This window comes from Lonchura striata, chromosome 1, assembly GCF_050655825.1.
Source record: "Lonchura striata isolate lonStrDom1 chromosome 1, ASM5065582v1, whole genome shotgun sequence".
Taxonomy (NCBI): domain Eukaryota; kingdom Metazoa; phylum Chordata; class Aves; order Passeriformes; family Estrildidae; genus Lonchura; species Lonchura striata.
Window position 1 is genome coordinate 19,994,581 of NC_140703.1, and position 26,334 is coordinate 20,020,914.

At 48.5% G+C, this 26,334-nt stretch overlaps 1 protein-coding gene and 1 long non-coding RNA gene across 2 annotated transcripts; one reads left to right on the forward strand and one right to left on the reverse strand.

Annotated features, from left to right (window-relative positions):
• Positions 1–5,509: 5,509 nt before the first annotated feature.
• On the forward strand, positions 5,510–17,579 carry LOC110481494 (claudin-8). The gene has a single exon (XM_085567611.1). The coding sequence runs from the start codon at positions 10,975–10,977 to the stop codon at positions 11,632–11,634; it is 660 nt and encodes a 219-aa protein (XP_085423737.1). The 5' UTR covers positions 5,510–10,974; the 3' UTR covers positions 11,635–17,579.
• Positions 17,580–20,521: 2,942 nt separating this feature from the next.
• On the reverse strand, positions 20,522–26,073 carry LOC116184011 (uncharacterized). Its single transcript, XR_004148729.2, has 2 exons — positions 25,312–26,073; positions 20,522–20,823 (listed from the first exon to the last, which is right to left on the reverse strand). It is a non-coding gene; the product is annotated as an uncharacterized LOC116184011 (long non-coding RNA).
• Between the last annotated feature and the right edge of the window lie 261 nt (positions 26,074–26,334).

Here is a 26,334-nt window from a genome sequence, read left to right on the forward strand (position 1 = left end):
GCAATGATAATTCCATTTTTCCTGTGTTGATCCTGCCAAATCCATTCCAGCAGGGAAATGCTGTGCATTTCTAGGCTCCCCTCAAAAGCCTCCTTGGGGGAGCAGGATTTAACTCCCCCTCTGTCCCTCTCTGGGGACACTTTTGATGCTAGAAATGGACCTTGACTGGGTTCTCAGCTTTGTGATTTTTTTGAAGGGCACAGCTTCCAGTGTTGAGTGGACGAGGTGATGTTCAGGGGCTCCTTCTGACCAGAATTTTTCTGTGATTCCACGAATCTGGTTCTCCAGGAAATGTTCCCCACTCAGATTTCCTGAAGTCCTTTACCCAGATGCCCAGCAGTGATGGCAGCAGGCAAAGCAGCAGAAAACCCAAAAGGACAAATCAGGGCTCCAAGGGCCACAAGCAGAAGGAGAGGTCCCCTGCCTTCCCATTTTCCATATTTTTATGGGCAGCAGCCAGCTGCAGATGTTGGGTAAATCAGTGGATATGAAAGACAAACTGAATGTGGAAAGATTTGTAGGATCTTTGCCTCCCCCCCTGCCCATGGTTTTACACACACAGACACTCTTGGGGAGCATAAAATCTTCCCAGTAAATGGGACTTTTATCCCTTCTCTATCCCTGATATGCCAGCGAGCTGGCACATTTAGCACTTGTGCATTTACTTTCTGCTTTTGGAGAGAGAAATGGCAAGGGCAAAACTAGAGGCAAGAAAGTTCAGATGAATAGCAGCAGGCTTGTATTTCAATATCTGGGTACTTATACCCTAAACTGTTCTTTTACCGTGTAGCAACTTAGGTTTTCTCTCAACATATGGAGTTCAATTTTGCCACAAAAGTATCCTAGTTTATGTCTGGGTTTTTATTTCCCATGTTAGGGCACATTCAGAGATTAGGCTGAATATTTCATGCATGCATTCATAGCTATAAGAATTTGTAAAAAGGATCTACTGTTCTCTGTCTGTTTGTGGGTTTTTTTCTTAGGTTTTTACCCATGGTATCTGTTGTTCTGCTTTTCACAAATATCTTCACCTGGCATTTTCCAGGAAATAAAAAAAGAAAGACAGGAACACTTCAATGGACAGTTCACCTTCTTGCCATAAATCTAAAGGGATTTTGTTTTGTTTTCCTAAATAGAAGTGGTGTTTTTCTGAAGTATTTGTGCAGGTATAGCTCTTTCAGGTCTTGGGGCACTCCTGCTTCCCACTGCACTCCCATGACAGGCAAATTGCTGATTTCTGCATAGAAAAACTCTTTGTTACACGGCTTAAATTCCATCCTGAGGAGCTGAATGTGCAATCCTTTGAGCACATGGGTATCTCTGGAATCCTGCCTGTTCCCACAGCTCCATGTGCAGCAAAAGGAATGTCTAGAGGTGTATATATATATATATATATATATATTTATTTACATATATATTTATATGCATATATATACACACAGGTATTGGCAGATTTCTGTCTCCTTTTTTGGTGTTCTGCAGTTTTGCTTGTCCCCTGCAGAATTGTTTCAGGTTTGGGGTTACTATCCTGCAGGTTTGCTTTGTCCCTGGACCCTGGTTCTGCAGTGCTATCCTCAAAGCATCAGAACAAAAGTGGTTTTGGGAGCAGAGTGAGCTGGCTCTGTCCTCCCCTGGAACTTTGCCTCTGAGCTGAGGCGGAATATTCCTGATTTCAGTACACCCCAGGGACTGCACCAGGGTTTTCCATCCCTCAGCATGAACACAGCCACAGTTAAGGGCAGGCTTGGGGCTTTTTATTACTATTTTTTAAAGAATTGTTCCAATGCAGAGCATTTGCCTCAGAAGGGACACTTATCCCAAGTGGTTCTGGCTGCTTCCAGCTCTTCAAGAGGGACTCAGGGTCTGGCAAAAAGAAATGAGAACCTGCTTTGTCTTCTTGCTGCTCTCTGCTGTGGCTTGGGGCTCAGCCACCCCAGTGGGTTCTGAGTAATGTCATTTTGGCAGTGCTTGTGTTATTTTGGCAGTGCCTTGAGTTATTTTGGTAGTGTCTTGGCTTATTTTGGTAGTGCCTTGTGTTATTTTGGCAGTGCTTGTGTTATTTTGGTGATATTTTGAAAGTAACTTGGCTTATTTGGAGAATAACTTGGGTTATTTTGAGAGTAACTTGGGCTATTTTGGTAGCACTTTGGAAGAGCTTTTGAGGCTCTGCTTTTGCTTTGGGGTGCATTTTGTATCACAAACAGTAATAAAGGGCTTGAGATGACACCAGGGTATGAAATTCTGGCCTGTTGCAGTGAAGAGAGGAGTTAAGCAGCTGAGGGTTTTTATTTTTTCTGCCTGGGAAAGAAGGGATAACAATAAAGGAATAAAGACAAGATAATAATGGTTTAAAAGAAAAGCATTCACTAAAGGATTGATTTACTGTAGGCTTAATGGAGGGTTGCCTGCAGAGTTTATCCAGCAGAGGCAGGTAAGCTGAAATACATGAAAAAAATATCCCTTATTTCAGAGAATAAACACAGCTCTCTATGTACATCCTAATTATCCTCCTTTCAGGGAAAGTGAATATTTTATTTGTAGCCCATTTAGGTCAAACTCACTCACAGCCTTCTTCCAGAGGCAGCAAACTCCTGGCTCAAAGCATTTCTTTTCCAGCATTGCACAGACACTGGGCTGGTTGCTTGCCACAGGACTCTTGTGGTGTATATATAAATTTTATTTATTATAATTTAACATTTTTTTTGTACAGGGGTCTTTTGTAAGATGAGCTCAAGATTTTTGCTGAGACCCACTCACACCAGTATAGTTTATAGGAACATAAACAACCATAGTATTTGCTCACAGTTCCCATTAAAACAGGCTAAATTATATAATTCCCATTAAGATTGTGTAAAGAAACAAAGTCTAGTAAAAAATGAGTAATTCCAGACAAATTGATTTAAATTGAATGACCCAAACCAATCAATAGAAGCAATATTTTAATAGAATTTTGCAACCAATTAATGAAGTGTAACTCCAGACCCACAGAAATCAATAGAATTTTGCCTTTGACTGAACTGGGAGCATAATTTAATTTGTGGTGTCTAATGGAGCACAACATTCCTGTTCTGAATAAGTCTGACTGACTGTTTTAAGTATTTTGTTGGAAGTTTGTGATGTGAAACCCTTTTCCCCCCGCTTAGGGACAAGAGAAATGATGTGGGGAATAAGCAGTGTTGCTTCCATAGCTGAAACCAAGGGGCTCTGCCCCGTCCCCCATCCCAAAAGTTCCAATTCCATTCTAGAGCTCTAGAACATCCACATTATCCACGGATAAATACACCCCAGCTGTTCCTGAGAGCTGTTCCTGCAACAAAACCTCCAGAGCTGGCTGTTACGCAGCATCCTTGGAAATCTATCCCAGCCCGTAGGAATCATTTTCATTAGAAAGGGTTTTCAGGAAGCTTGAACTAAATCTCCTCACTGCAGCCGAGGCAGCTCCATGATTCCCTTCTCAGAAAGCTTTCCCTGACTTCTGGAGCCTCTCCTGCTCAAGTCCTTTCCTCCCCCTCCAGTCCTTTCCTCTGTGTCACCCTCCTTTACATTCATCCCCAAACTCATTTACCCCCTCAGGCTGGTTTTGGCTGCTTCTCCTCCTTTTTCAGCTTTGCTGCCCTAAACCCACACAGAGCATCCCAGGGGGAAGCTGCCCAGAGCATGCCAGGGAACCTGCCCAGAGCATGCCAGGGAAGCCTCCCTGCTGGAGAGCACTTGGAGCACGCTCCCTCAGGTGATCACAGCCCAGGTAAATGGTTCTCAGAGCCAGGAGAGCCCTTCCCAGGATGTGTGGGACACCCTGCACTCCATTATGCAGGGCTGTGGGGCTCAGACAGGGACAACACATCCCCCAAAGGGGAGTCTGAAGTGGATTTCCTTGCTGCACTTCCTCATTTGTTGTTGGATTCCTGAGGGGAGGAGGACAATACCCCAGGGAAATCCTTGTCTCCACCAGCAGCAGAAGTCAATGTCTGGAAATAGGAATGTGATGGTTCTTCTCTGTCCTGGCTTGTAAGATAAGCATGTATTCTATTGCCATCTGTTGGAGGTTGGGCAGTTTTCTTATCTCTTCCAAGAACAATGTCTCCCTCCGGGGAGATATCTTCTGTTAATGGGCCATTGAATGACTCACTGCATGACTGGTAAAGTTACATCATCCTATTGTGAGATGCTCCACCCAGAGGGAGGAGCCAAGCAGCCCTACCTGCATAAAATCAGCATTTTTTGGACACCAGGGCAGCCTTTTTGCTGGATTCCCAGAGAAGCAACTTCTTCCCTGCTGGATTCCCAGAGGAGCAGTTTTCTTCCCCGCTGGATCCCCAGAGTACGACCAGGCCCAACTACTCCATCACCAGACCTTCAGAGAAAACTCCACCCTTCTACAGATCCCCGCTCCAGCAGCATTTCATCTGCCCCTCCAGGAGGAGCAGCCACCATTTAACTGGACTATTACCAACACCCTGACTCCTCAGGATGTCAGGGTTCTGACTCTATCACTAGTTTTGTTTGTAATAATTACATTTTTTAAAAATTCTTATTTAGCTTTTTCCTAGTAAAGACCTGTTATTCCCATTCCAATATCTTTGCCTGAGAGCCTTTTAATTTTGAAATTGTGGTAATTTTGAGGGAGGGGATTTACCTTTTCCATTTCACAGGAGGCTTTTGCCTTCCTTCACAGACTCCTGTCTTTTCAAACCAAGACATCCTGCCAGTACAGCCTTTTGTTGTTTCACTGGCTTGTGGGTTCTGCCTGCGCTTTACATTCTTGTTCCTTTCTACCATCCCCCCAGGGTCTCTGTTCCTTCCCACTGCCATGCCAGGTGCTTTAATAAGGTCCAAATGAATTGGATTTTATCAAATTTTATTTTCTAGAAAATGACACCAAACAAAACCTGAACTTATTTTTTGCTACATCCACACTGAATTTTATTGCACTTTCCATTTACTTCCTGAGGAATTGTTAAGCCTCGTCTACATGTGCATCCCTAAGGTGTACAGTGTAATTAATGAAGAACAATGTGATCAGGATCAGAGGAGCTGTTCTCCCTGGCTGCTCCAGGCACTCTCACCTCATTGGCAATGGCCTTGTACAGAGATGCAGCTCCTCTCATTCTAATGATCCTTCAATTACACCTTCTGCCTGCAATGTGAGCCCTGCTCCTCTTCAACATAACCAGCTTTCCTGAGAAAAAAAATCCTTGGTTTTAAGTCAGGCTGCACACACCAGGCTGTTTGCCATCTTCTTTCCTTTCCCTTCCCTCACTTCCAGCCCCCAAACTCCCAGCACATCTTTGGGATAAACAGTTATTAGACATTCCTCCTTCTCCTGAAGTACTGTGCCTGTGCATTTCACACCTGGGATGAAGCAGCTGCTGCTGGGCCATGGGCAGAGGAATTCCCATTTTGCCTGGCTAGGAACAGCCCTGCCTTGTCCCTGAGGAGGAGCTGGGTGCCCTCAGGACTGTGGTGCCACATGTTTGTGCCCTGACAGGCTGTGGGTTGTCCCTGTGCAGGAACACAGGGCCAAATTTCAGGGAGGCATCCTTGGAGCGCTCATGGCACTGGGGATGGGTCCTGAGAGAAAAACTCCTTGCCTCCTACAAAAGCCTCCTGCTTTGGTCTCTGAGCTGGGATCTGGGGTGGCACAGGGTGCACAGGCTGGGGTAGAAGAGCCGGAGCTCACTTTGTGGAGGTTTATTTTGGAGGTGGGAATGAACAATGTAATTATATTCAGGATATGGGCTTGTAAGAGGGGGACTGGACCGGACAGGGAAGTGTCCAAATCATGACTAGGAAAGATGAAAAAAACCCCTTCTCTTCATGGTTTTAGACCTACTTGAGTTTAGTTCCCAGCTCTGCTTGGCTACTGGGGAGCTTTAGTTTAGGGGTATGCTGAGTTCCAGAAACGACCTTGGGAGTCTGAGCCTAAAACCCTGTTTCTAAGAGCATCAGGTAAAACAAAAGCTATCACCTCTTTCTCCAAACCTTGCCTCTCACCTGTCTTTAGGCCATGGCTGCCACAATCTCCCTTCTCTTCCTCACCATGAAAGCACCCAAATAAAGCAGCTCCCCCGTGCTCCACCCAGCTGCTGGCATGCACCAAAGCAAGCACTGCTGCCCTGGGAATTGGCTGCCTTTCCAAGAGCTCAGTGCCATCAGAAGCCCCCAAACACTCTTGCAGGTGCTGTCTGTAATCAGCAGAGTAAGACAGCAGTTTTCTGGCAGCTCCTGTTTCTGCCAGCTTGTCCTGCTCCCTCTGTGCAGGTGGGGAGGTGACAAATTCCCTGTAAAAGCCTGAAGCGGTCTAGTGCATGAACTACTCGGAGGAGTGTTTAATATTTGATTACTGTGAGGTTTCATTACTCTCCAAGCAGGTTCCTCGGTGTCCAGCAGGTATGGCAGCACCCAGAGCCTGGAAGCTCTGTCAGGCTGGGGATTTCGGGTGTGCTTCAAGAGGTGACTGAAAATAAACTGTGAGTTCTTACAATCCCAGCGTCAGGCAGGGGTCTCAAAACTGGAGCTAGAGTGCCCCAGGTGAGCTGGGAAATCCTTCTATAAGCACAGCAGGTGCTCCTCTGTAGGGAGCGCTGTGCTCCAGGACGGTTTAGGTGAATGGAGACGAGAGATCTCTGCAGGCTGCTCTTGGGATATAAGGTTTATTAGGGATGGAGAAAGGTCCTGCTTCGAGCTGCCAGATGCAGCACGTGGCAAGGCTTGAGGGGATGGAGGAGGGAAGAGACAAGAGGATGCTCTGGGAGAGGGTGGAGGTCCTAAGAGGGGGGAAGATCCAAGAGAGGGGAAGTTCCAAGAGGATGTCCGGCCCCTTGGGGGCCCCTTATCCGGGGCTTCAAGGTGGGCTAGAACAAGGCTTGAGCCAATGGGGTTACAGGCACTTGATGTTTCAGGGGAGGGTTACAGGTGCAGGGTGAACCATACATTGGGGTGAGATGGAACAGTCCACTTGACCCCTGGACCCATCTATAGGCAAGAGCATTGTCCGGCCAGCAGGGAGGACTATTCTCATCCTGGCTGTATTATTTATGAATAATTATATTTATCCATCCTTCCGAACACTCCTCTCACCTTGAAGAGAGGGGGGAGGAGGTCATCTTTTAACCTTACAAACATACCAGAAGAGCAGGCTGCAATATTAAAGGTAGCACAAATAAAAAGGCCTTTGTTTGCTTCAGGCCATTTTCTCCTGGAGTAAAAACAGAGTTGAGACCACCTTTTGTTTCACCAGCAGGGTCTTGCAGCAGTCAATGCAAGTACCACAGGAAGGGATGGATGGAGCCGTGGGAGTGGAGCGTGCTTTCCTTGAGCAGCCTTGCAAGGAGCTGAAACCAGCGTGGTTAACCCAGCAGGAGACTCTGGGGAGTGAGAGTCATGGGCAGGAAGGACCTGGTGCCACTCAGAGGTGCTTCCTACCAAAGGCTCACAGCTCCCTGTGCCCTTCCAGCAGGGACTGCTGGCAGAGCAGGGTCCATCCCTGCCCAGGGCAGGGATGAAGGGAGCCCACAGAGCCCCAGCCTGCTGGGCTGCCCCTGCCAGGCTCTGGGGAGCTGGAGATCACTGGAAGCCAGGTAAGAACTGATTTGCAGTGTGCCTTTGATAGATCTCCATATCTGCCTGCTCCAGGAGTGCTCCTGAGCCTCCAGCTCAGCTCATTAGGCTGCAGCACAACCTCTCTGCTGCTGCTGCTGCAAGCACAGAATGAGCTCTGGGCATTGTGGCTGCACATTTGTCCTGGATTAGAGCCTCTTGCTTCCTCTCTAGGTGCATGTGTGTGGATAAGCACTGTGAAATGAAAGGTAAAGAGGTTATTCAAAGGGGGATTAATCCTGCTTTAGGGGAGGCAATTCAGTGTTGACATTATTGGTGCCTATAACTGATTAAATACTGAGGCTCATTGACAGGGTCTGTTAGTCCTGTGGGCTGGGGATGCTCCACTTCTTCCTTTCCAAGGGGCATCAGCACTTGAAGAGCCAGAGAGGGAGTAGAAGGTGGTGCCCTGGGGAGAGATTCAAATGAACAGCCTGATTTGAAGGGAAGAGTAGATGTAAATCTGAGAGAGATCCAGGGAGACGTGAGGTGTAAAGGCTATGTGCTCCAACAGTGCTGCCATTCTCTTCTTTGAAGACAGATTTTGGGGTGGACATGTTTGCATAAGAACTGGTCTTGTCCTCCTGAGGCAGGGAAGCATTCAAATAGCACAGCAGGGGGATGATGCATGGTGAGAAGGCATCCCAATTCTAGTCATGTGTGAGCAGGGATTTCCTTTCAATTCCTCCTTAAATCTGACCCCAAATCCTTGGTATCTGTGGTGCCCACCCTGGGAGCACTTGTGTGGCTTGTGCTGTGAGAGAGAGGTGCTGCTCAGGGGGGTCTGGAAATGCCTCAGCCAGCCAAGCCCCTTGTTCTGAGAGCCTCCAAAAGGAGCTGCAGTTCTCTGGGGGGCACAGGGCTGTAAGAGCCCCTCCAGGCTGACCCAAACACAGGATTTACCTGTGTTTACATTTTTTCCTCAGCTTAGCAAAGTCAGGGACTCACTGGTATTTGGGGGAGGTTCAGGAGGTTTTCCAGGTCCCAGATATTCATAGTGGTTTTGGGTTTTATCCCAGCCTGTCTCCTGTAAAGTTTTGAAAGCTGTAAAGCTCCTTTAAGCTCCTGAAATTTGCCTTCAGATTCCATTTGGAGGTTTCCCTCTGCTGCAGTGTCACCTGGGTGTACCCTGGACCCAGAGCAGTGTCACCTGGGTGTCCCCCTCTCCTGCTGACTCCCTGCACAGGGTCTCACCCACCAAAGGCTCCAATTCCTGCTAAAGAGGAACCCCACCCAGCCATTTGGCACTTCCTGGGTGTATTGCTGCATTTTAATCCTATTTCTCGGAGTAGTTTTCATCTTCTCTGCAGCCATGCCCTGGTGATTTTCCGCATGGCCTCAGCTGCTGACCCTCCCAGAGCATCCAAGGGAGAATTATTTCCCAGCAGCCCTGACAGATAAGGCAGCCAGGAGAATGGATTCAGGGCATTAGGCATGGTCTGGGCTCCAGCTGTGCTCACCTTCAGGAGCTGCCTGCCTGCAAAAGTTGTACAAAAAGTTTTCCTGCTTAAAAAAAAAAAGACATTTAAATGCTGGTTTTAAGAGAGATTTTCCATCATAAATTGATTTCTGGCTCTGGAGTTAAAATAAGAAAAATAAAAACCAGTTTAGCTAATTCAGAAGTAAAGGAAGTCCAGCAAGATGGATGGAGGCTGTGCTCCAGTGTAATAGCACAGGCCTGTGTGCAGGGCTCTTCTAAGGGAGTTTCTTTCAGACCCATCTCTGACTTCATCTCCTCCTTTGGGGCACGGAACGAAGTCCATCAAATTCCTGCATCACAGGGTTCTTCTCTTCTGTCTGTGGAAGAGTGAATTAAAACTCCTCTTCCTGTAAGTACAAACCTGGTGATGCATTTATTTCTGTGTTTCACACCTCAGCTGAGGACATCTTTTACTTTCCAGATTCCTGGTTGTAGACTCAAAGCTGAGTTGCCCAGATCCCTTGGGAACATTTTCCACGTGGAAATGTAACATCATACAGAATAATTTACATTATCTGGCACTTTCTTCCTCCTTCCTTCCAAGAAGTAACTGGGCTCTGGATGGCTTGGGTGAACAGTTTCCTTTTCATGGCTTTAGATCTGGCTTTGATCATGTTGTGTAGGTACCTAAAGCTGTAATTAAATTAATACCATCAAAGGCAAGGTCTGCTATTTTCCAAACACACAAACAAAAAACCCCAGAACAGCCTTTCTTCCACAGCACTTCTAGGGGCCTTTATTGTCTTTGGTGGGCCGATTTTTTTTAACTTGTATTTTTTAACTGGTTCAAAGAGCTGGAGTAAGCAGCAGCACATCAACTTCTCTAGCAGCTGTGAGTTGTCCTGGTCCAGCCTTGTCTCAAGGTAGGAGAAGAAAGCAGCCAGAGCCAGAGTGCAGCAGCAGTTGGCACAGCAGCCTCTGGAAGGGCTTTGCCCAGGCTTGCAGGGATCTGGGCAGGCTGGGTGGCACTCTGGAGCTGTGCCTTATACACCCTGCACATCCTTTCCACACCAGAGCATGGCCTTCAGCCCCCAGTGTCACCTGAGACTCTTGGTGTGGCACACGATGACAACACTTTCCTTCTGATTCTCCTGGAGGATTAGCTCCCAGCTGTGCCTCTGCTCCTGGGTTCAAAAGCAGCAGCTATGAAGCTCAGCCACTTCTTTGCTTTGTTGCCCTGGTGAATTTTGGAGCTGCAAGGGCAAAGCTTTGATGTTGGCTGGAATACTTGACTTTCCTGTACCTGTCTAACATCCTGATTAGGCTTTTGTATTTGTTCAAAATGAGAAATCTACAAGAAGGGCTACACCAAGTACCTGTTGGCTTGATTTAAAGGAAAATAACAATCAGCTGTTTTCCCAGGGCTACAGCACTTCAAAAATAAGCCCCACTCAAGCCTCAAGCTCAGCTTTTGTTGTAAGAACAACCGTAATGACCCATTTTAAACAATTCAGTGGATGTAAGTTCAGGCTTTCTGTACTGGATTTCAACAGAGCTGCAACCTTGCAGTTAAAAAATTGTTAGCCCTGCAATTAGGCACCTTTAATTGAATCCGTGCCACTTGCTTAATTGCAGCAGCACTTCAGCCGCCCTGTGAACAGCAGTGAAATCAGCCCTGCCCCACCTCTCCCAGGCTGCCATTGGCTGCAAACCTGCCCGGCTTGATGGGCTGCAGTCAGGGGGGATTGCAAGGCCAATAAATAGCAGGGCTTTGGAGCAGGCAGGAATGGATCTCCACCTGTCAGAACTCCGGGTTGGAGCCAGCCTCTCCCCAGAAACTGAGTCTGCCGCGTGAGGGAGCCACTGGAGGAGACCTTCCCTCTCTTGCTGCCTGTGACTTGTGAGTAGGTGGCTTTGGCCACCCCGGGCAGAGCTGGAGCAGGACTGGGGGTGGCATGGCTTGCTGCATGCTGCAGATCACTGGGCTGATTTTCGGCGGCGTGGGCATGGTGGGCACCCTGGCAGCCACGGCCATGCCCCAGTGGAGGGTGTCCGCCTACGTGGATGGCAACATCGTGGTGTTCGAGACCATCTGGGAGGGGCTGTGGATGGACTGCATCAGCCAGCTGGGCATCAGGCTGCAGTGCAAGCTCTATGACTCGGTGCTGGCGCTGCCGCCGCTGCTGGAGGCCTTCCGGGCCCTCATGTGCCTGGCCGCGGGGCTGGCCGTCGTGGCCTTCCTCACGGCCATCGCGGGGGTCAAGTACACCCGGCGCGGCACGCATGGGCCCCGGGCCGTCAGCATCTTCATCCTGGCCGCCGGGGCTGCCTTCCTGCTCACGGGCACCCTGGTGCTGATCCCGGTCTCCTGGACCGGGGGCAGCATCATCCGTGACTTCTACGACCCCGAGGTGCCTGTGCCGCTGAAGCGGGAGCTGGGCGCTGCCCTGTACGTGGGCTGGGGTAGCGCTGCCCTGCTGCTGGCCGCGGGGGCCATGTACTGCCACTGCTGGTGCCGGGCTGGCACGGCTGCCAGGCACAGCCACCCCCGGTTGGCCCGGGCAGGGCTGCCCCAGGCGGAGAGGCCGGCCCTGGGCATCCATGCCTACGTGTAGCTGCTGCCCGTGGTCAGCAAGAGCTGAGGGCTTCACAGGACCTTAAGGATCATCTAATTGCCAGTGGCACAGAAACCTTCCGCCATCCCAGGTGGCTCCAGCCTGGCTTTGGACACTTCCAGGGATCCAGGGGTGTCCTGTGATCTTCCTACTTGACGCGTGCTGACTGACTTCTTCATTTACCTCCAGGTGTAATGGAGGGGTAATTTTGTCACTTTGCTGTTCACTGTTGGCTTGGATCTCTACTCTGTAATGCCTGGCAGGAACTGTTCTCACACAGCTGTTTGCTTAGAGCACAGTCCCCATTTCTCTGGGAGTGAGGAATGGTGTGGGGACAGCAGCAGTCACAAGGCTCTCAAGGAAGATGAGCAGCCTGTGTTTGGCTGGAAGAAGGTGCTGTGCCACACCCCAGTGCCCTGCCCAGGCCCCTGAGGTGCAAAGGGAGCAGGGCATTTCCCTGGGGAGTGGAGTGTCCCTAAGAAGTGCTCTGGGAGAAGCCTGGACCTGGCAGCAGGGCTCAGTGAACAGAGAAGCCTCCAGCTTCCAGTGCTGTCATGGAGATGTTTGTGCTACCCCAACAGAGGCCTCTGGGACTCTCCATGGATTTCTCTGATGTTTGTGGGGCTGGTGTATCTTCCTCATCTCCTCTGCAGGGCATGGAACATGGTTCATGGAACAAATTTTGAATAATTTCCCCAGATTTTCCATGACAGTGCTGGCTTCCCTGCTGCTTGCCACCCCTCATCCTCTGAGACTCCTCCTGCCCTGCAGGCAGCGCCTCCTCCTCTGGAAAGCTCGGCACAGACCGTGCCCAAGAAGCCCTGGTGCTCATACTAAGTGTAATTCCCAGGCCAGGGAATGCACAGGCAGTCCCCACCTGCCCCTCAGAGCAGAGAGCTGCTACCCACAGTTCCCAGCATGCCCAAAAAGCCAAGCCCAGACGTTGCTTCAGCTGCTCTGGGCTTGCCAGGCTGCCTTGGGAATGCAGCCAGAGCAGCCTGATCCTGTCTGTCCTGCAGGATTCAGCAGCACTTGCAGCTGGGAATTTTAAAAGTTCCCAGCCAAAAACCTTGGAGTCTGTGATTGACTCCATAGCATTGATCAGTGCCCAAAGAAGGCCCAGTTCAGAAGGGTTTTTCTGGTTCTTTAGCCAGCAGTGATGGATGACAGCATTTAAGGGACAGTTTCATGGCACAGGGCTCAGCCTGACCCTCTGCTCTGGCTGGTGCTGAGAAAGGGCTGTGATGACTGTCTGGGCTGAGGAGAGCAATGTCTCTGTCTATTCATCCGACTGCTCCATTTGAAAAAGAACACGGAAAGCTGCATTTAATTAAAGAAGCATTTTATTAACTTGGCTTCAGATGATCTTAGATGAGACAGTGCTGTGCTTCACAGAAATTCATTACATATATGAACTCAGGGGCATTTGCATTGAAGGCAACCAGCTCAGCTCTTGCAGCGGGAATTTTCAAGGCCCCACAGGACTGGTTTAATGTCTCCAGCTCATCACTCAAGCAGTCAAATCAGCACTTATTAATTCTAGATGGAAATTGAAGAAAACAGTCATAAATAGGTTTTTCTAGCACTAAACCATATTTTTTTTTCTGTTGTCTTAGGAAGTCTGTCACGGCAGCTGTCACTGACAGCTGATTTCAGTGGAATCATTCTAGTGACTTTGGTAATGATTTCCATTACCCTGAGGAACTCCACCTCCTATTTTATTGTGATTTTTATCCTATAATGCATATTTGGTTTAATATGGAACTATTTGGTGAGTAAGCCAGAACTGCACACTTTGGAGTAATTTAGATATGACATTTGTGATTAACAAATCAGAAGATGGAGACATTTGCAATGCAAATCTGATACATATTTATGTGTATGTGAGGGATTTAAATGATGATATATTCAGTGTAATGCAACTTTATGTAGATGTAAGTGCTTAAGAAGTAATTAAGTACAGTTTTCTGTAACATTAATTAGAGGATCCTGAATGTTTCCATTATCAGTGGACTCATCTAGGAAGCAAATTGGAACTGGGTGTGCCATTTTCACTGGTAACTTTATTTTCAAAGAGTAGAAAGATAAAACTGTTTTATTTGAGCATTTAATATCAATTTCAAAGGAAACCTGAGCTTTTTATGTCTGACATTAGCACCGGATGACTGCATATTTCCCCATTTCTCTCTTTTACCAGCAGATCAAAAGAGGAGCTCAGACAACCCTGTACTCATGCGTGGGCTTGGAACCCAGCCCTGATTCCAAGGGTAGAGCCAGGCTGGGATGGCACATCCAGGGGGTTGAGTGGCTCAAATGGCAATTTCTGGTGATGTGCTGGAGCATTTGAGGTTCACAGGAATGTATTTAAGATTGTGTGGCACTAACACTTCAGAGTTTGGTGCAAGAACAGCTGTCTCAAGAGCTGATCTGCGGGAGAGGGAACTGGGAGTTGCCTCCTCCTGCTGAGCAGAACTGCAACTCTGTATGCAAGGAAAGCATTTGGCACTGAATGGGTGCCTTTGTGCCTGCTAAGGGATATGGAGTTTCCACTCTTCCTTTGCCCTGTTCAGATGCTCTGAGCTGACTTGGGAGCTGCAGTCTGGGAGCAGGAACAGGAAAAGGAAGCTGTAAAGACTTCAGCAGAAAACCCTGCAGCTGAACTTTGCAACTGAACTGCTGCTGTTGATGAGTTTTCTGAGGGTCACAGGAGAAGTTTGGCTGGAGGGGACTGATGGAGGAGCTGGGCCACATCCCCATGCCCAGGGCTGCACCTGCTCTGGAAAATCTCCGGCTCCTGCTGGGCTATATCCAGCCAGACCCCATGCCCAGTGACCCTGAGAGTCCAGGGGGATTCTTGGAGCTTCTCGGGATGGCTGAACTGTCCTTCCATGAGATAGGTCAGGCGAGGATGCTCAGGAACAGGAGCAATGCAGCGAGGCTTCTCAGGAAGGAACCACCTCTGCACTCCTGGAAGCAGGGTGGGAATGACTGCCCTTTGCTCTGGCAGGAAAGGCCTGGCTGTGGCTGCTGTTTGCCAGGCAGGGCCAAAACCTTGTGTCAGGTTGCTGTGTGCTTCAGCTCTGCTCTCCTGGAGGAGGGCAGGGGGGAAGCTGCCCTGGTGTTCTGTGCCCACAGCCCCAGGCACAGACTTCAGCCTCCATGGGCTGCTTGGAAAGAGCTGATTAAATACTGTGGTTAAATCTCTGGTGTAATATCCTGGTGGTTTTATATGCTTTGGTGTTTGGTGATTGCAGGACTTTGGAAACAAATGTGTCCAGCTGATATCTTGCTGTGTATTTGAAATAAACTTGTCAGAAAAAGCCACAAACGCCAGAGATATTTTTTTTAGTTTATTTATTTTAACAGGAGGCAGAGGAGTCCTGCGACTTTATTTGAGCTCACAGGGTTTGCTCTCCTGAGGTTTGGGAGGGCACCACCTCCTGTTACCCCAAACTCCAGCTGTGTGCCGCCCATGTTGGCCGAGGTGCCGGGAAGGTGCAGCCTTCCCAAACCACCTAGCCCACATTCCCCTCGAAGGGGGGATATCTTCCCCCAAAGCTCAGCGCTTCAGCTGCCTGCAGAGCCTTGTCTCTCTCAGGGGCTGGGCTGCCAGGGCCGGTATCAAACCTGCTGCCCAAAGCCAGCAGGGAGAGCCAGACCCATTGCAAAGATGTGAACACCCATCCCCTCAGCCCTAAGACTGTTTGTAGCACACTTTCTTCTCTCAGGGCCTCCTTGCCTCTCATTTGCTCTTCACACACCCTAGTTATCACTACCTTTTTAACAACGTTGGAACATTGGAAGAAGATTTGAACCAATCCCTCCCGACTTTTATATGTCTGCTCCCCACAAGAGGTGTGGCAGAAATCCGGAAAGTAAAGCAGACAATGGCAATTCACATGAGCCCATTGATCACCAGAGATTATTGCTAATGGCTACCAAGAGCTGAGGTCTCCCATCCTTTTCCTCCAGCTGAGAAGTCCAAACCTCCAGGGCTTTGGAGACCCTGAGCCAAGTGTGCTGTGGCCATCGGTGTCCAGCTGTCCTGTCTGCTGTCCTGCAGTCCTGGCTGGGTGTTATGGACAGCAGAGTGCAGAGGCAGAGTCTCTGCAGGCTGAGGTTCCTGTTCAAGTCATCCCAAGCTAACTCAAGTAAAGATTTTCTAAAAAAACCCTTAAATTATAAAATAAATTTTAAAGTATTCAAATTACCTGAATTAACCCTGAATGTGACCTCAAGCGACCCTGAGCAGGGTCTCAAACAACCTGAAGTAATCCCTGGAAAAACCAAAAAATTCTCAAATTACCTCAAGTAACCCCTGTGACCTCAAATGACCCCAATGACCTGAAGTAACCCCAAATGTGACCTCAAATGACCCCAATGACCTGACATAACCCCAAATGTGACCTCAAATGACCCCATTGACCTGAGATAATCCAAATCATGACCTCAAATGATACCAAGCAGGGTTTCAAATGACCTAAAGTCATTAGGCAGAAGCTGTGTTTTTGGCGGGATGGGGGCAGGGGCGGGCAGCACAGAGCGTGGTCCCACTGTGAGGTTTTCTGTCACTACAACACTCCCACTGCCTCTAAGAAACTTCCCATTCAGGGACTAAAATGGAATAAAAGGTGTAAAAGAAATATAAAAGCAAGAGGGTGTCGTGGTTTGACACGGAAAGATAATTTTTTCCGGAAGGAAGAGGTCAATTTAGATATTGACCAATTGAAAGTAGACACGCCTCTGAGAACACAGAGGGGTTGAAAGCAGAATTCCCAGGGGAACTCGCTCTCTTTGGTTCCGGTCAGCGTGCAGTACAGACCTTCCCCCCCCAGCCACGAGCTGGGTGGGGGAGGGGAAGCCCATGGCCTGAGAAAGGTAGGCCGAAAGCCCCAAGGGTGGTGAAAGGACTGGAATCGGGCTGGCCCCTGCAGATGGAAGGGTGGAAGAAATCTGGGATGTCTCCATTTCCCCCCCACCAGAGTTCCTCTCCCGAGAGGGAGAGAGAAAGCCGCAAGGAAGGAGGAGCGGGGGGAGCTGCTGCAAGGTGCCCAGTTGTGTGGGAGTTGCTGGATGTCCGGGCATCGAGCCATCCTGGGAGTTCGGACTTTTAACCCTTCCTTGAGAAATGAAAGCTGTGTGAATTTTCCTTTCCCCTCCTCGGTTTGAAAGAGAGGAAGAGGGACACCTTGGACCCTGGGATGGGATGTTGGAAGGAGGAATTCTGGATGGGAGGGGGACAAGGAGTGGCTTTTGGCTGGACTTTTCTGTGTTAGCCACAACCTGAACCAAATCTTCTCCGTCAAGAGGGACTGTGTTTTGGGAGGATGCCAGTGAGTCAAGAGACCTGCTTCAGCTGAGAAAAAGACAAAAGTGGAGTGAACAGAGAAAAGGTCAGGGGGTTTGTGGTGGCGTCCCCCTGTCCTGGAAAGGAAAGAGAAGAGAAGAAGATCTCTGTTCTTGAACCCTCGGCCCCAGGGGAAAATGGGGGGGACTGTGGTCCCAAACAATGAAAAACTGAACTGTTGTTTTCTCCCCTCTTGGCAGGGCATCCTTGAAAGGAAAAATCCTAAAGGCAGTGACCATCCATGCATTGGTGGTGAGAGCACTGTGCATGGAAAGGAGAAGGGTCACCATGGCAAACTTTTTCTCCGGGCGGTGCCATGTGTGACATGGAAACACAGGATGTGAAGCTGTGTTTCTTGGGGGGTCTGTGGCACAGGAGAGACTCTGTTCCCTCGATGGACTGAGTATCGGTTGTTTGGAGGGTGGAAACCTGATTGGGGTCCAGATTGTGTCTCACTGTGGTTTGTTGGAGTTGGGTGGTGGGGGGGGAGGAATGTTTTGCAAGGTTTTCATTTGGATCTTTGTGTGGTTTTTTTTCCCTTCTTTAGTTTTCTCTTTTCTTTTGTAGTGGTAGTTTAATAAAGTTTTTTTTCCTGTTATTAAGCTTGGGCCTGCTTTGCTCTATTCTAGATTCCACTTCACAGCATTCAAGGTAGGGATCACATTTTCATGGGGGCACTGGCATTGTGCCAGTGTCAAACCATGACAGAGGGGGAACAGTCTGCAAAACCCCAGCTTCACATGGGCCCGGATGCTGTTCCCTATTACTGGTCAGTGGGAGCATCTGACATGTCAGATTTCCAGCTGCTTTATTTAACAGGAAACTGGTTTCTTCCTTCTTGTGAATAGGATCATTGGCTTTGCATGCACAAAGCCACTCCATATTTTCCAGCTAGGAAAAGAGTTAGGGGACTCTTTTAAAGCATAGTCCTGGAGGTACCAAGCAGCTTGGCTTGGTAATCCTGTGGGGAAATAGAAACATATCTGTTCTGATTTTTCTCTCCTCTTTCTTCCGCAGCTGTTTCTGTATTCATGACTGCCATTTACATTTGAGACATGTGGCTTGGAGCACAGGAGCTGGATATGTTGCTTACCCATATCAGATTGATCCGCACTAGTGCAGATTATGAGTTAGAGGGTGACACAGAGACTCAGAAACAAGGGGAAGAAACTGTTATGTCTCTTTGCAAAAAAAATTGGCTCCATCAGGACATTAATTCAGGGGACTAACACTTCACCTTTAACGTTTTTCTGTGTTCTGTCCTCATCACTGTGAGCTGTGAGAGCCTCCTGAGCTGTTCTCATATAGACCTACCTTGGTCAAAAAAATCCGTATTTTATTACTGGGTTCAAACTCGGGGAAGATTTGATTCAACATCTCTCAGTGGAACATTAAAGTTCCAATTTCCCTTTTCTTGAACAGTTTGAGAGACAAAATTACTTATGTAATGTTTATTACAGGCATTTTTATCTTTTTGAAGAACCAAAAAGACTGTTTGTGCATATGTCTCAGCAGCAGGCCCAGCACAGGCAGGCAGGTTTGGAATTTTCTTTCTATGCTGCAGGTGTATTCAAGACATTGTTCCTCTTTGTTTGACAGAAGGAAGACAAAAAAATAATTCTTACCAAAAGAGGATGTTTTCTTTCCTGTCTATCAAGCAGCCAAATACCACCAGCCAGCTATCCATATTTTAAAATCAGCTGGAGAACATGCATCCCAGGGACCTGGGGACTGTCTGAAGAGAGCTCTGGCCAGCTCTGTTAGCTGTTAAGCACCCCTGGAACAGCAGAGAGGAGGCTGGAAGAGTTATAGTGCCCCAGTACCCAGAGACCCACCTGGTCAGGGCAGGTCACTCTCAGGCAGTGCTGCGACTGACCTCAGCCCAGGCAAAATCACAGAACTGGAGCTGAGATAAGACACAACTGAAAAAGTCTTTCAAAGGACAGGAAAGCCAATTCCTGACTCTGTGGGTTTGGACAAAAACAAGTGCAGTGGCAATATTTGGTATCATTTTCTGAGGGAGGTGTGATTGGAAGGATGAAGGCAGCTGCATATCTGTAATTTAGTATAAGGGTGCTCATGCACCACATCCAAATACTGAATGGAGTTCCTTATGGTAAGAGATCTGTCTGGAGCCGGCAGGGAGCCCCAGGACCCTGGACTGAGCATCTCTGAGAACAAGAAACAGGGATGAGGGATGAGACATGCAGATCTTCCAACTCTCTGGGCATCCAGCTTGGGTTTCTCTCCAACATTACACCGTCTGGTAGGAAGGTGATAACCAGAAGAATTGTGTTGTGCATGGCTATCAGGAACGCACAGCCTCCAGTGAAATGCATTGGACACCTGGAAGGAGCTGGCCCCGTCCTCTTTCCACTGTGTGAAAATTGAGCCTTAGCCAGGAACCGTCTCTGGCCACAAACCCATATTTTTCTGTGTAATTTTGGATGTTAATACATATAATTGAAGCAAATGTTAATGCTCTGCATCACAGCAGTGTGATCATCAGCTGCCTCAGCAGGCAGATGGGTTTGAAATCAGTGGTCCTGTGTTCCAGACCTTTTGTGTTATTTCTGTGGGATCGTGCAGTGCTGACAAGAAGGACTGGGACATGGACACCTCATGCAGGGCTTGTACAGGCATCAGTCTTCCCCGCTCTCCTGAAGTCACCCATCAAAGCTGGCACCAAATCACTCAGTATTGCAGAGAAGTGTGTGCTGCAATCGGATCATGGATTCCAGTCCAGGACCTCAGTGTCTCAGGATTCCACTGTGGCCTAAGTAGAGAGAGCTGTTGCACTGGCCTTTGGAAGGCACTGTGGCAGCACCTGGTTTGTGTGCAGATGTGCAGGTAAGAACAAAGGACTCTGCTCCAGAGGGCAGAGGGCCCTTGCCAGGTGTTAACCCTTGGTGTTGTGCAGTGGGGGAAGAGATGGGTGTCATGCACAGCCAAAATTGCATCAACGCTGCATCAAAAGAGGTAGGGGAATGGGGGGGATTCTGCCTCTCTCTCCCAGTCAGGTGAGACCCCACCTGCAGAGCTGCCCCAGACCTGGTCTCCAGCACAAGCAGTATGTGGAGCTGTTGGAACAAGTGCAGAGGAGGCCATGGAGGTGCTCTGAAGGGTAGAGACCCTCTACTCTGGAGCCAGGCTGGGAGAGCTGCAGGTGCTCACCTGGAGAGGAGAAGGATCCAGGGAGAGCTCAGAGCCCCCTCCAGGGCCTGAAGGGGCTCCAGGAGAGCTGGAGAGGGACTGGGGACAAGGTATGGAGGGACAGGACACAGGGAATGGCTTCCCACTGCCAGAGGGCAGGGCTGGATGGGATATTGGGAAGGAATTCCTGGCTGTGAGAATGGACAGTGCCACATCTCATCCCCACTCTGCTGTAGATGACCTCCAACCAGCCCTGGCTAGCTCCACCAGGGGTGGGTGGACGGACAGCGAGAGGCACTCCCCACTGGACCCTTGCAGGCTTTAGGGAGTGCCTTTGTGGGTCAAAAGGCAGCTGATCCCAGCAGCAGTAACAAGGCATCACGCTCCTGGGGATTAATCCAAATTTATTCAGACTGTGAGGGAGAGCCTCACACGCCAACCAAACATGAACAGCTCCTGCAGAAGAGAGGTACAGAGTGCTCTGAAACAGTAACATTTAAAGGGAGGGAAGGGAAATCCAACCAGCCAATAGGGAAGAACATGGGAGTAGCTCTCTCAAGGATAGACAGACAAGGGATCCAGTTAGGGAGGACCAAGGGAAGGACTCCAGGCCCTTGTCCAATCACCCGACGCCCTCTGTGGAAGCTTCCAGATAGATGGGAAGGTACGCCGAGTGACAGACAACGCACCTGGGAGGGGGGAGGGGAACGACTCATCAGGTTTAGGGTGATGGACACGTGAGCTAAGGCAGGAGAAACCAAAGGGAATACGGGGGGATACACAGGAATGAACCATTAGAGAATGAAAATACAATAAAACATAAAAACACAACTCCACAGACAGGTCCTGGCACAGGGTGCCCAGAGAAGCTGCCTCCTCTCACCACGCCATGGGTGAGCTGGGAGAGCACAGGGAGTCCTGCATCTCCCTGGGCTTGACAGAGATGGATGAGCAGAGAAACAATGAAGGTAAAAGTTTCCAGCCCCTATCGGGATGTGAGCATGCATTTGTTGGGTGATTGTATTGGGATTATCATAAGAAAAGAAACGTGAGGTTTCCACAGAGATATTGGATGATTGTCATGCCAAGGGCAGTGGGTGGGGGACACAACAGAGAGGATGACAGGGAAGAGGGTGCAAGTTTACACTAGTGGCTCCTTTCAAGCACTCCACTGGGTTTCGGTGCTGGAATTGGGAGAAGTGGAATTGAAATGGGGCTTAAAAAACAAAGAGAACTCAACCAAAAAGGACAAGTTTTGTGTGTGACTGGGTTTAATAGTTTCTTCAGTCCTAAAATTGTTTTCTCACAGTACTGAGTGAAATTTTTTTCAATTGTAAAATTGTTTTCTCACAGTAAACATTTCTAGACCTGCCTTGTTCACAATGGCTCCTTTGATGGCTAAAATTGAATACACGAGGGATAAATATGTGTATTTTTAAGCCAAGTATTTTGCTCAGTAACATGATGAAAAAATGAAAAAAGCTTTAAAAATGAATACTTTGTTTAAGTCTTGCAAGTACTCTGCAATTTTCAAGTACACAGTCTTCTCCTGCCAGTTTTTTAGGAACAGAAAATTTTTGTCAACATGCCTCTTGCCCTGCAATTTCACTTCCATTTCCATGTCTGTGTGTTGTTAGTCCAACTCCTGCTTTGTGGTTTATTTGGGGGGGTAAACTGCCTTTTTAAATTGTTTTTGTTACCTTTTGTGAGTATGCCAGAGGCCCTAGGGTGGCAATAAATGAGAATATTAGTGCTCCCTTTGACTGCTGTTTCCCTCTGCTTGTTTGTGACCTAATCCTGAATGTCTACCCAGCCTGCTGAGCTGAGTTTTCTGATCAGATAAGGAGAAGCAGTGGGTCAAGAGACACTCTGACCAAATACTGACAGAAGAAGTTTCCCCTCTGTGCAGTTACAAACGTTATGTGTCATTGCTGGGCCACTGGAGGCAGTGAATGTTTCCTACAGGTTATTTTTTCGCTTACTTCATCTCTGGTTATACTTTGCTGGCTTTGATCCGGAGCAGGACATACACAGCAAAATAATGAAAAGAAATGTCACAAACGCAGCAAGGCCAACCTAAAAGTCAATGACGATGGAGTCTGTGGGCACAGCAGAGTAATTCTGTCACGTGCATTCTGCATGGCAGAAATAAAGCACAGCAAGATGGTTTATCATCTCTAGTAAAGGTGTGCCGTTTGATCCATTACATTTCTCCTTTCAGAGAGAGGACTCCAAGTGCCAATTTGTTAAAGGTCTTGGGAGCCTCCTAACAGGGTATGGCAGCAGGGATGAGGGAGGGGCTGGGGAAAGCCTCCAGAGAATGTCCTGGTGACTGGACCTGTGCAGATATTAGAACGTGGCTCCTTTTACACAACCACCGTGCAGGAAGCCTGAGTGGTTACTGCCTAATCCTGCAGGAGCTTTTGAGGAGAGGCCCTCAGGAAGGGAATTCCAGCTTTGAGAGCAGTTTATACCAAGAGAAATAGCAAGGGGAGTTTGTTGCAAAGTGTCTGTGCCCCTCCCAGCACATCAGTGCAGTGGAAGAGAATGTGCCCCTTGCCCTGTTCAGCTGCAGTGCCCCTGCAGCCACCATGGAAGAGGGCAAGATGCTGCCTGCTTTGCCAGGAGCACATGGTTTATTTCAGGAACAAGAGGGCTGGCAGTGCCAAAGTGTGTCCACAGCTGGTTTAGTGGGAGTGTGAGGTGGCTGGGGGAGCAAAGGCAGCTGCTCTTTCATGGAGGCTTCAGTGCTGTGCCAATTTTATTGCCTGAGCCTTGGGCTCACTGAGGGAGGGGACGGATCCGCTCCCATTCCCACAGCACCTTTGGCCACTGTTTCAAAAATGCTCTTTCCTGGTGTCACTGTGGTGCTCGTGGTGGCCTTGGGAAGTTTGGGTGCTCTGCCCTGGATTCCCAGCCGGTGGCTCACTTCAGATGAGGTGGAAAAAGAAGGGTCACTGACTCCAGAGACCAATACTGACCAAGATAAAATAAATCTTCCCTCTGAAAGTACAGAAAACATTGTGTTCTTTGAAACAGGTCCGCATGTTTGATTGAGTGCTTCTTTGTGAAAAAGTTCAGTATGTGTTGGCATCAAAACCACAAAGAGATTAAGAAAATGAGCCCAGCTCCTTTTAAACCCAAAACTAGAGCTGGCCCAGCTGTACCCTTATCAGAAACAGTAGTTTAAGCTGGGCTACTGAAAAATATCAGTGGGGACGGCAGCTTATTTTATTCTTCCTTTGGCCAGGGACATTTTGAAAATGTCTATTTTCATCTTCTTGGAGTATAAAAATGCCTGAAAGGTGGCAGACTTCTCTACTTCTTTGGTGGGGGGGGGGGGGGTGTGTCAGAATAAGTGGGACTAAAAAGTCAATATGAGATCAGTTTACCCTGCTTTTTAATGGAAATAAGGCTGAGGAGATCACTCTTAGGCACATATGGGGTAATTTCCTCCACAGAACTGTTAACAAATTTAAATTAAATTTAACGGAGGGAGAGCATCTTGTCTCAGAAGCACAGTTTCTACAAATTTCAAGAAAACAGGCAGCTGAAATAAAATACCCTATCAATTGCCAGGGAGGGAAGTGCCACAACACAAATGCCACCTCTGGTTACTCACCAGGTGATCCAAATGGTAGAAAAATGTTATTAAGGAGAAAACGGGAAAGGTTTATTCCTGATTTTTGGGTTTTGCTCTGCCAGCCACATGCCAGAGACTTACATCTAGCTTAGCTTAGCAGTTTGGGGTTTCCCCACTGGAATTTGGGGGTAATAATCTGTCCTAACTTTAAAATTGAGAGAATCAGAGGAGCTGCTCATAATTTGCCTGGTCCCAACAGCACCAAATGTTGCTCTACAACGTTAGAGAGCAAGATTTTCTGTAGGGAAGGATGTGGATAATCACACCACTTTCTTTAAGTGCTCTAAGTTTGGAGGCAATAAACCCTTGGCTGATCTGAATGCACAGAAGAACTTTTCTAGAGGTGGTGCAGAATAAGTTTCTGCTCTTTTTTTTCCTACTGCTGTCCGAGCAAGCGCAGGACAAGCAGCTCCTACCACAGAATTCAACCTTCACCATCAGAAAGGCAGTTTGTTGGATTGTTAGTGAGAGAGACGTGAAGATATTCTGAAAGGCCATCACATTTTCCTGGAATATATAATAATTTCACTGTGATAACCTTGGGAAAAACCATGTTAGTCTCTGAATGCACATCTGAACAGTTGCAGTCATCTTCAGTAAACTAAAGAGCAATTAGTAAAGCCTGTAACTTTGTTAACGAACTGAAGATACAACCACAGGCAGAGGCTTGACAGAAATCAAGGGAAAGCACTGCCTGCAGCCCAAGTGACTCCAACACACCCTGCCTGCTCTCCCTTGGTCTTTGTCAGTCCGCACATCACCCTCGGTTAATCTGCTGGGACGCAGCTTGTCATTTAATTTTAGCAAAACCTAACCAGAACAGTTACATTAGAAAAACCAAAATCATTTGACAATACAAGTAGCCATAAAAAGATACTGCTGTTTCACTGTGCAAAGCAAGGTGTGAAATGGAAGGAGCAATGGCAAGGCAAGATGGGTGAATGCTACTTCATGTCCTTTGGAAATAAACTGCAAAGCTCAGCAGAATCAGTTTCCACAGCAGCAAAGCATTTGCACAATAATGGACACTATTACTTTATTAGTTCAGCAGCACTAAATCAAAGGAGGAAAGGACAAAGAATATGCTTGCAGCTTATTGTTCCTGTCTAGTGGAAACACACATTTCCTTTACTAAAAGTCTGAATGTTTACCAGTTGCAATGTCAGCCTTGTCCCAAGATGAAAACACAGTATTTTTATGAAAACCTCTGCTCTTTCAGTGAACTTTGGTGACAGCAGTACACAGGTAACTAGCACCCCACACTACAGATTCGCAAGTCATTAGCAAATGACTAAAAAAAAAAATCTGTCCTCGTAAACAAGAATTAGTGTCAGCAGTCTTATAGCTGCAAATACTGCAAGATAAAGCCCAGAGTGTTTGTTCGTAATTTTCCAGCCTGAAGGCAAACACCCATTCACACAAACCAGGCAACTGGCATAGACTCTATTGCAAGGAAATAAAACCAGGTCAGTGAGACAAGGTATGCAACATTTTCCCTGTGCAAGATTAGCACCTACTACTCCACAATACTTACATTTATTAACCTTCAACTTGCTTCCATCTACTGGGATTGGATCTTTGTAATCCCAGTAATATTCGTAAGACCAGAAATACTCCGAGGAGTTTGTTCTGTCAGCCATGTCAGTGGTGCCTTTTAAACCAGCTCAGAACTCTGACCCACTACTTTGCTTCACAGTACTGCAGCGCCCTCTGAAAGAGAATTGCACAACTGGTGCTTGTGCCAATCACTCTGGGATCCCAGCTCAAGGACTGCCTTGGGACTGAAAACACCTCGTGGCAATGAGTGTTAATGTATGGCAGAGATGTAGGAGCAGCCCTGAAAATGCAATCCTCGCTTCTTGCCGGACACTTATGTTACTCCCACTCTGATGTTGGGAAAGCTGGAGCCCCGGCAGTGTCGGGCGATGTGTTGGACCAGAATGGGGGGACACGGAGAGTGGGTCCGGCCCCGTCTGGGGACCCCAGCGAGGGCGGGGGGCGCCGGGCTCCGGCCCTCTGGGCTTTATTCTCCAGCGCCCCGAGCCCCGCGGCTGCGGGGAAAGAAGGAGAGCAGGGAATGGGGAACGAGAATAGGGGAGCAGAGCGGCAGTCGAGGGGAAGGGGACACGGACAGGGGGCAGGTGGGGAGAGGTCGGGGTGTGCAGGACAGCCGGGGAGGGGGCTGGGGGGAAGGCAGGGTGGAGGAAAGAAGGACTGAAAGCAGGTTTGGGGAAGGAGGCGGAACGTGTGGAGGGCAGAAGGTATCATGGAAAGGCGGCAGGAGGAGCCGGGGTGGGGGAAAGGGGAGCAGGGAGAGGGGGCACGGGGAAGCCCAGTTGGGGAGGGAAGGAAGAGGGATAGGATGGAGGGATAGGGTAGGGTTGGGGTGAGTAGGGGAATAGAGAGGGAGGACAGGGAAGGGGGTGTAAAGGTGGACCGCCCGGGAGAGAGGGGAGGGCTAAAGGGGAGAGGGGGGCGGGGGGTTTGGTGAGGGGAAGGAAGGAAGGGTGAATAAGAGAGCTATAGAGAAAAAGAAATACAGGGCCCAGCTGGCCGC

What these genes read in the sequence shown, in the direction of transcription:
- LOC110481494 (XM_085567611.1), top strand. Translation starts at nt 10,975, where the DNA reads ATGGCTTGCTGCATGCTGCAGATCACTGGGCTGATTTTCGGCGGCGTG.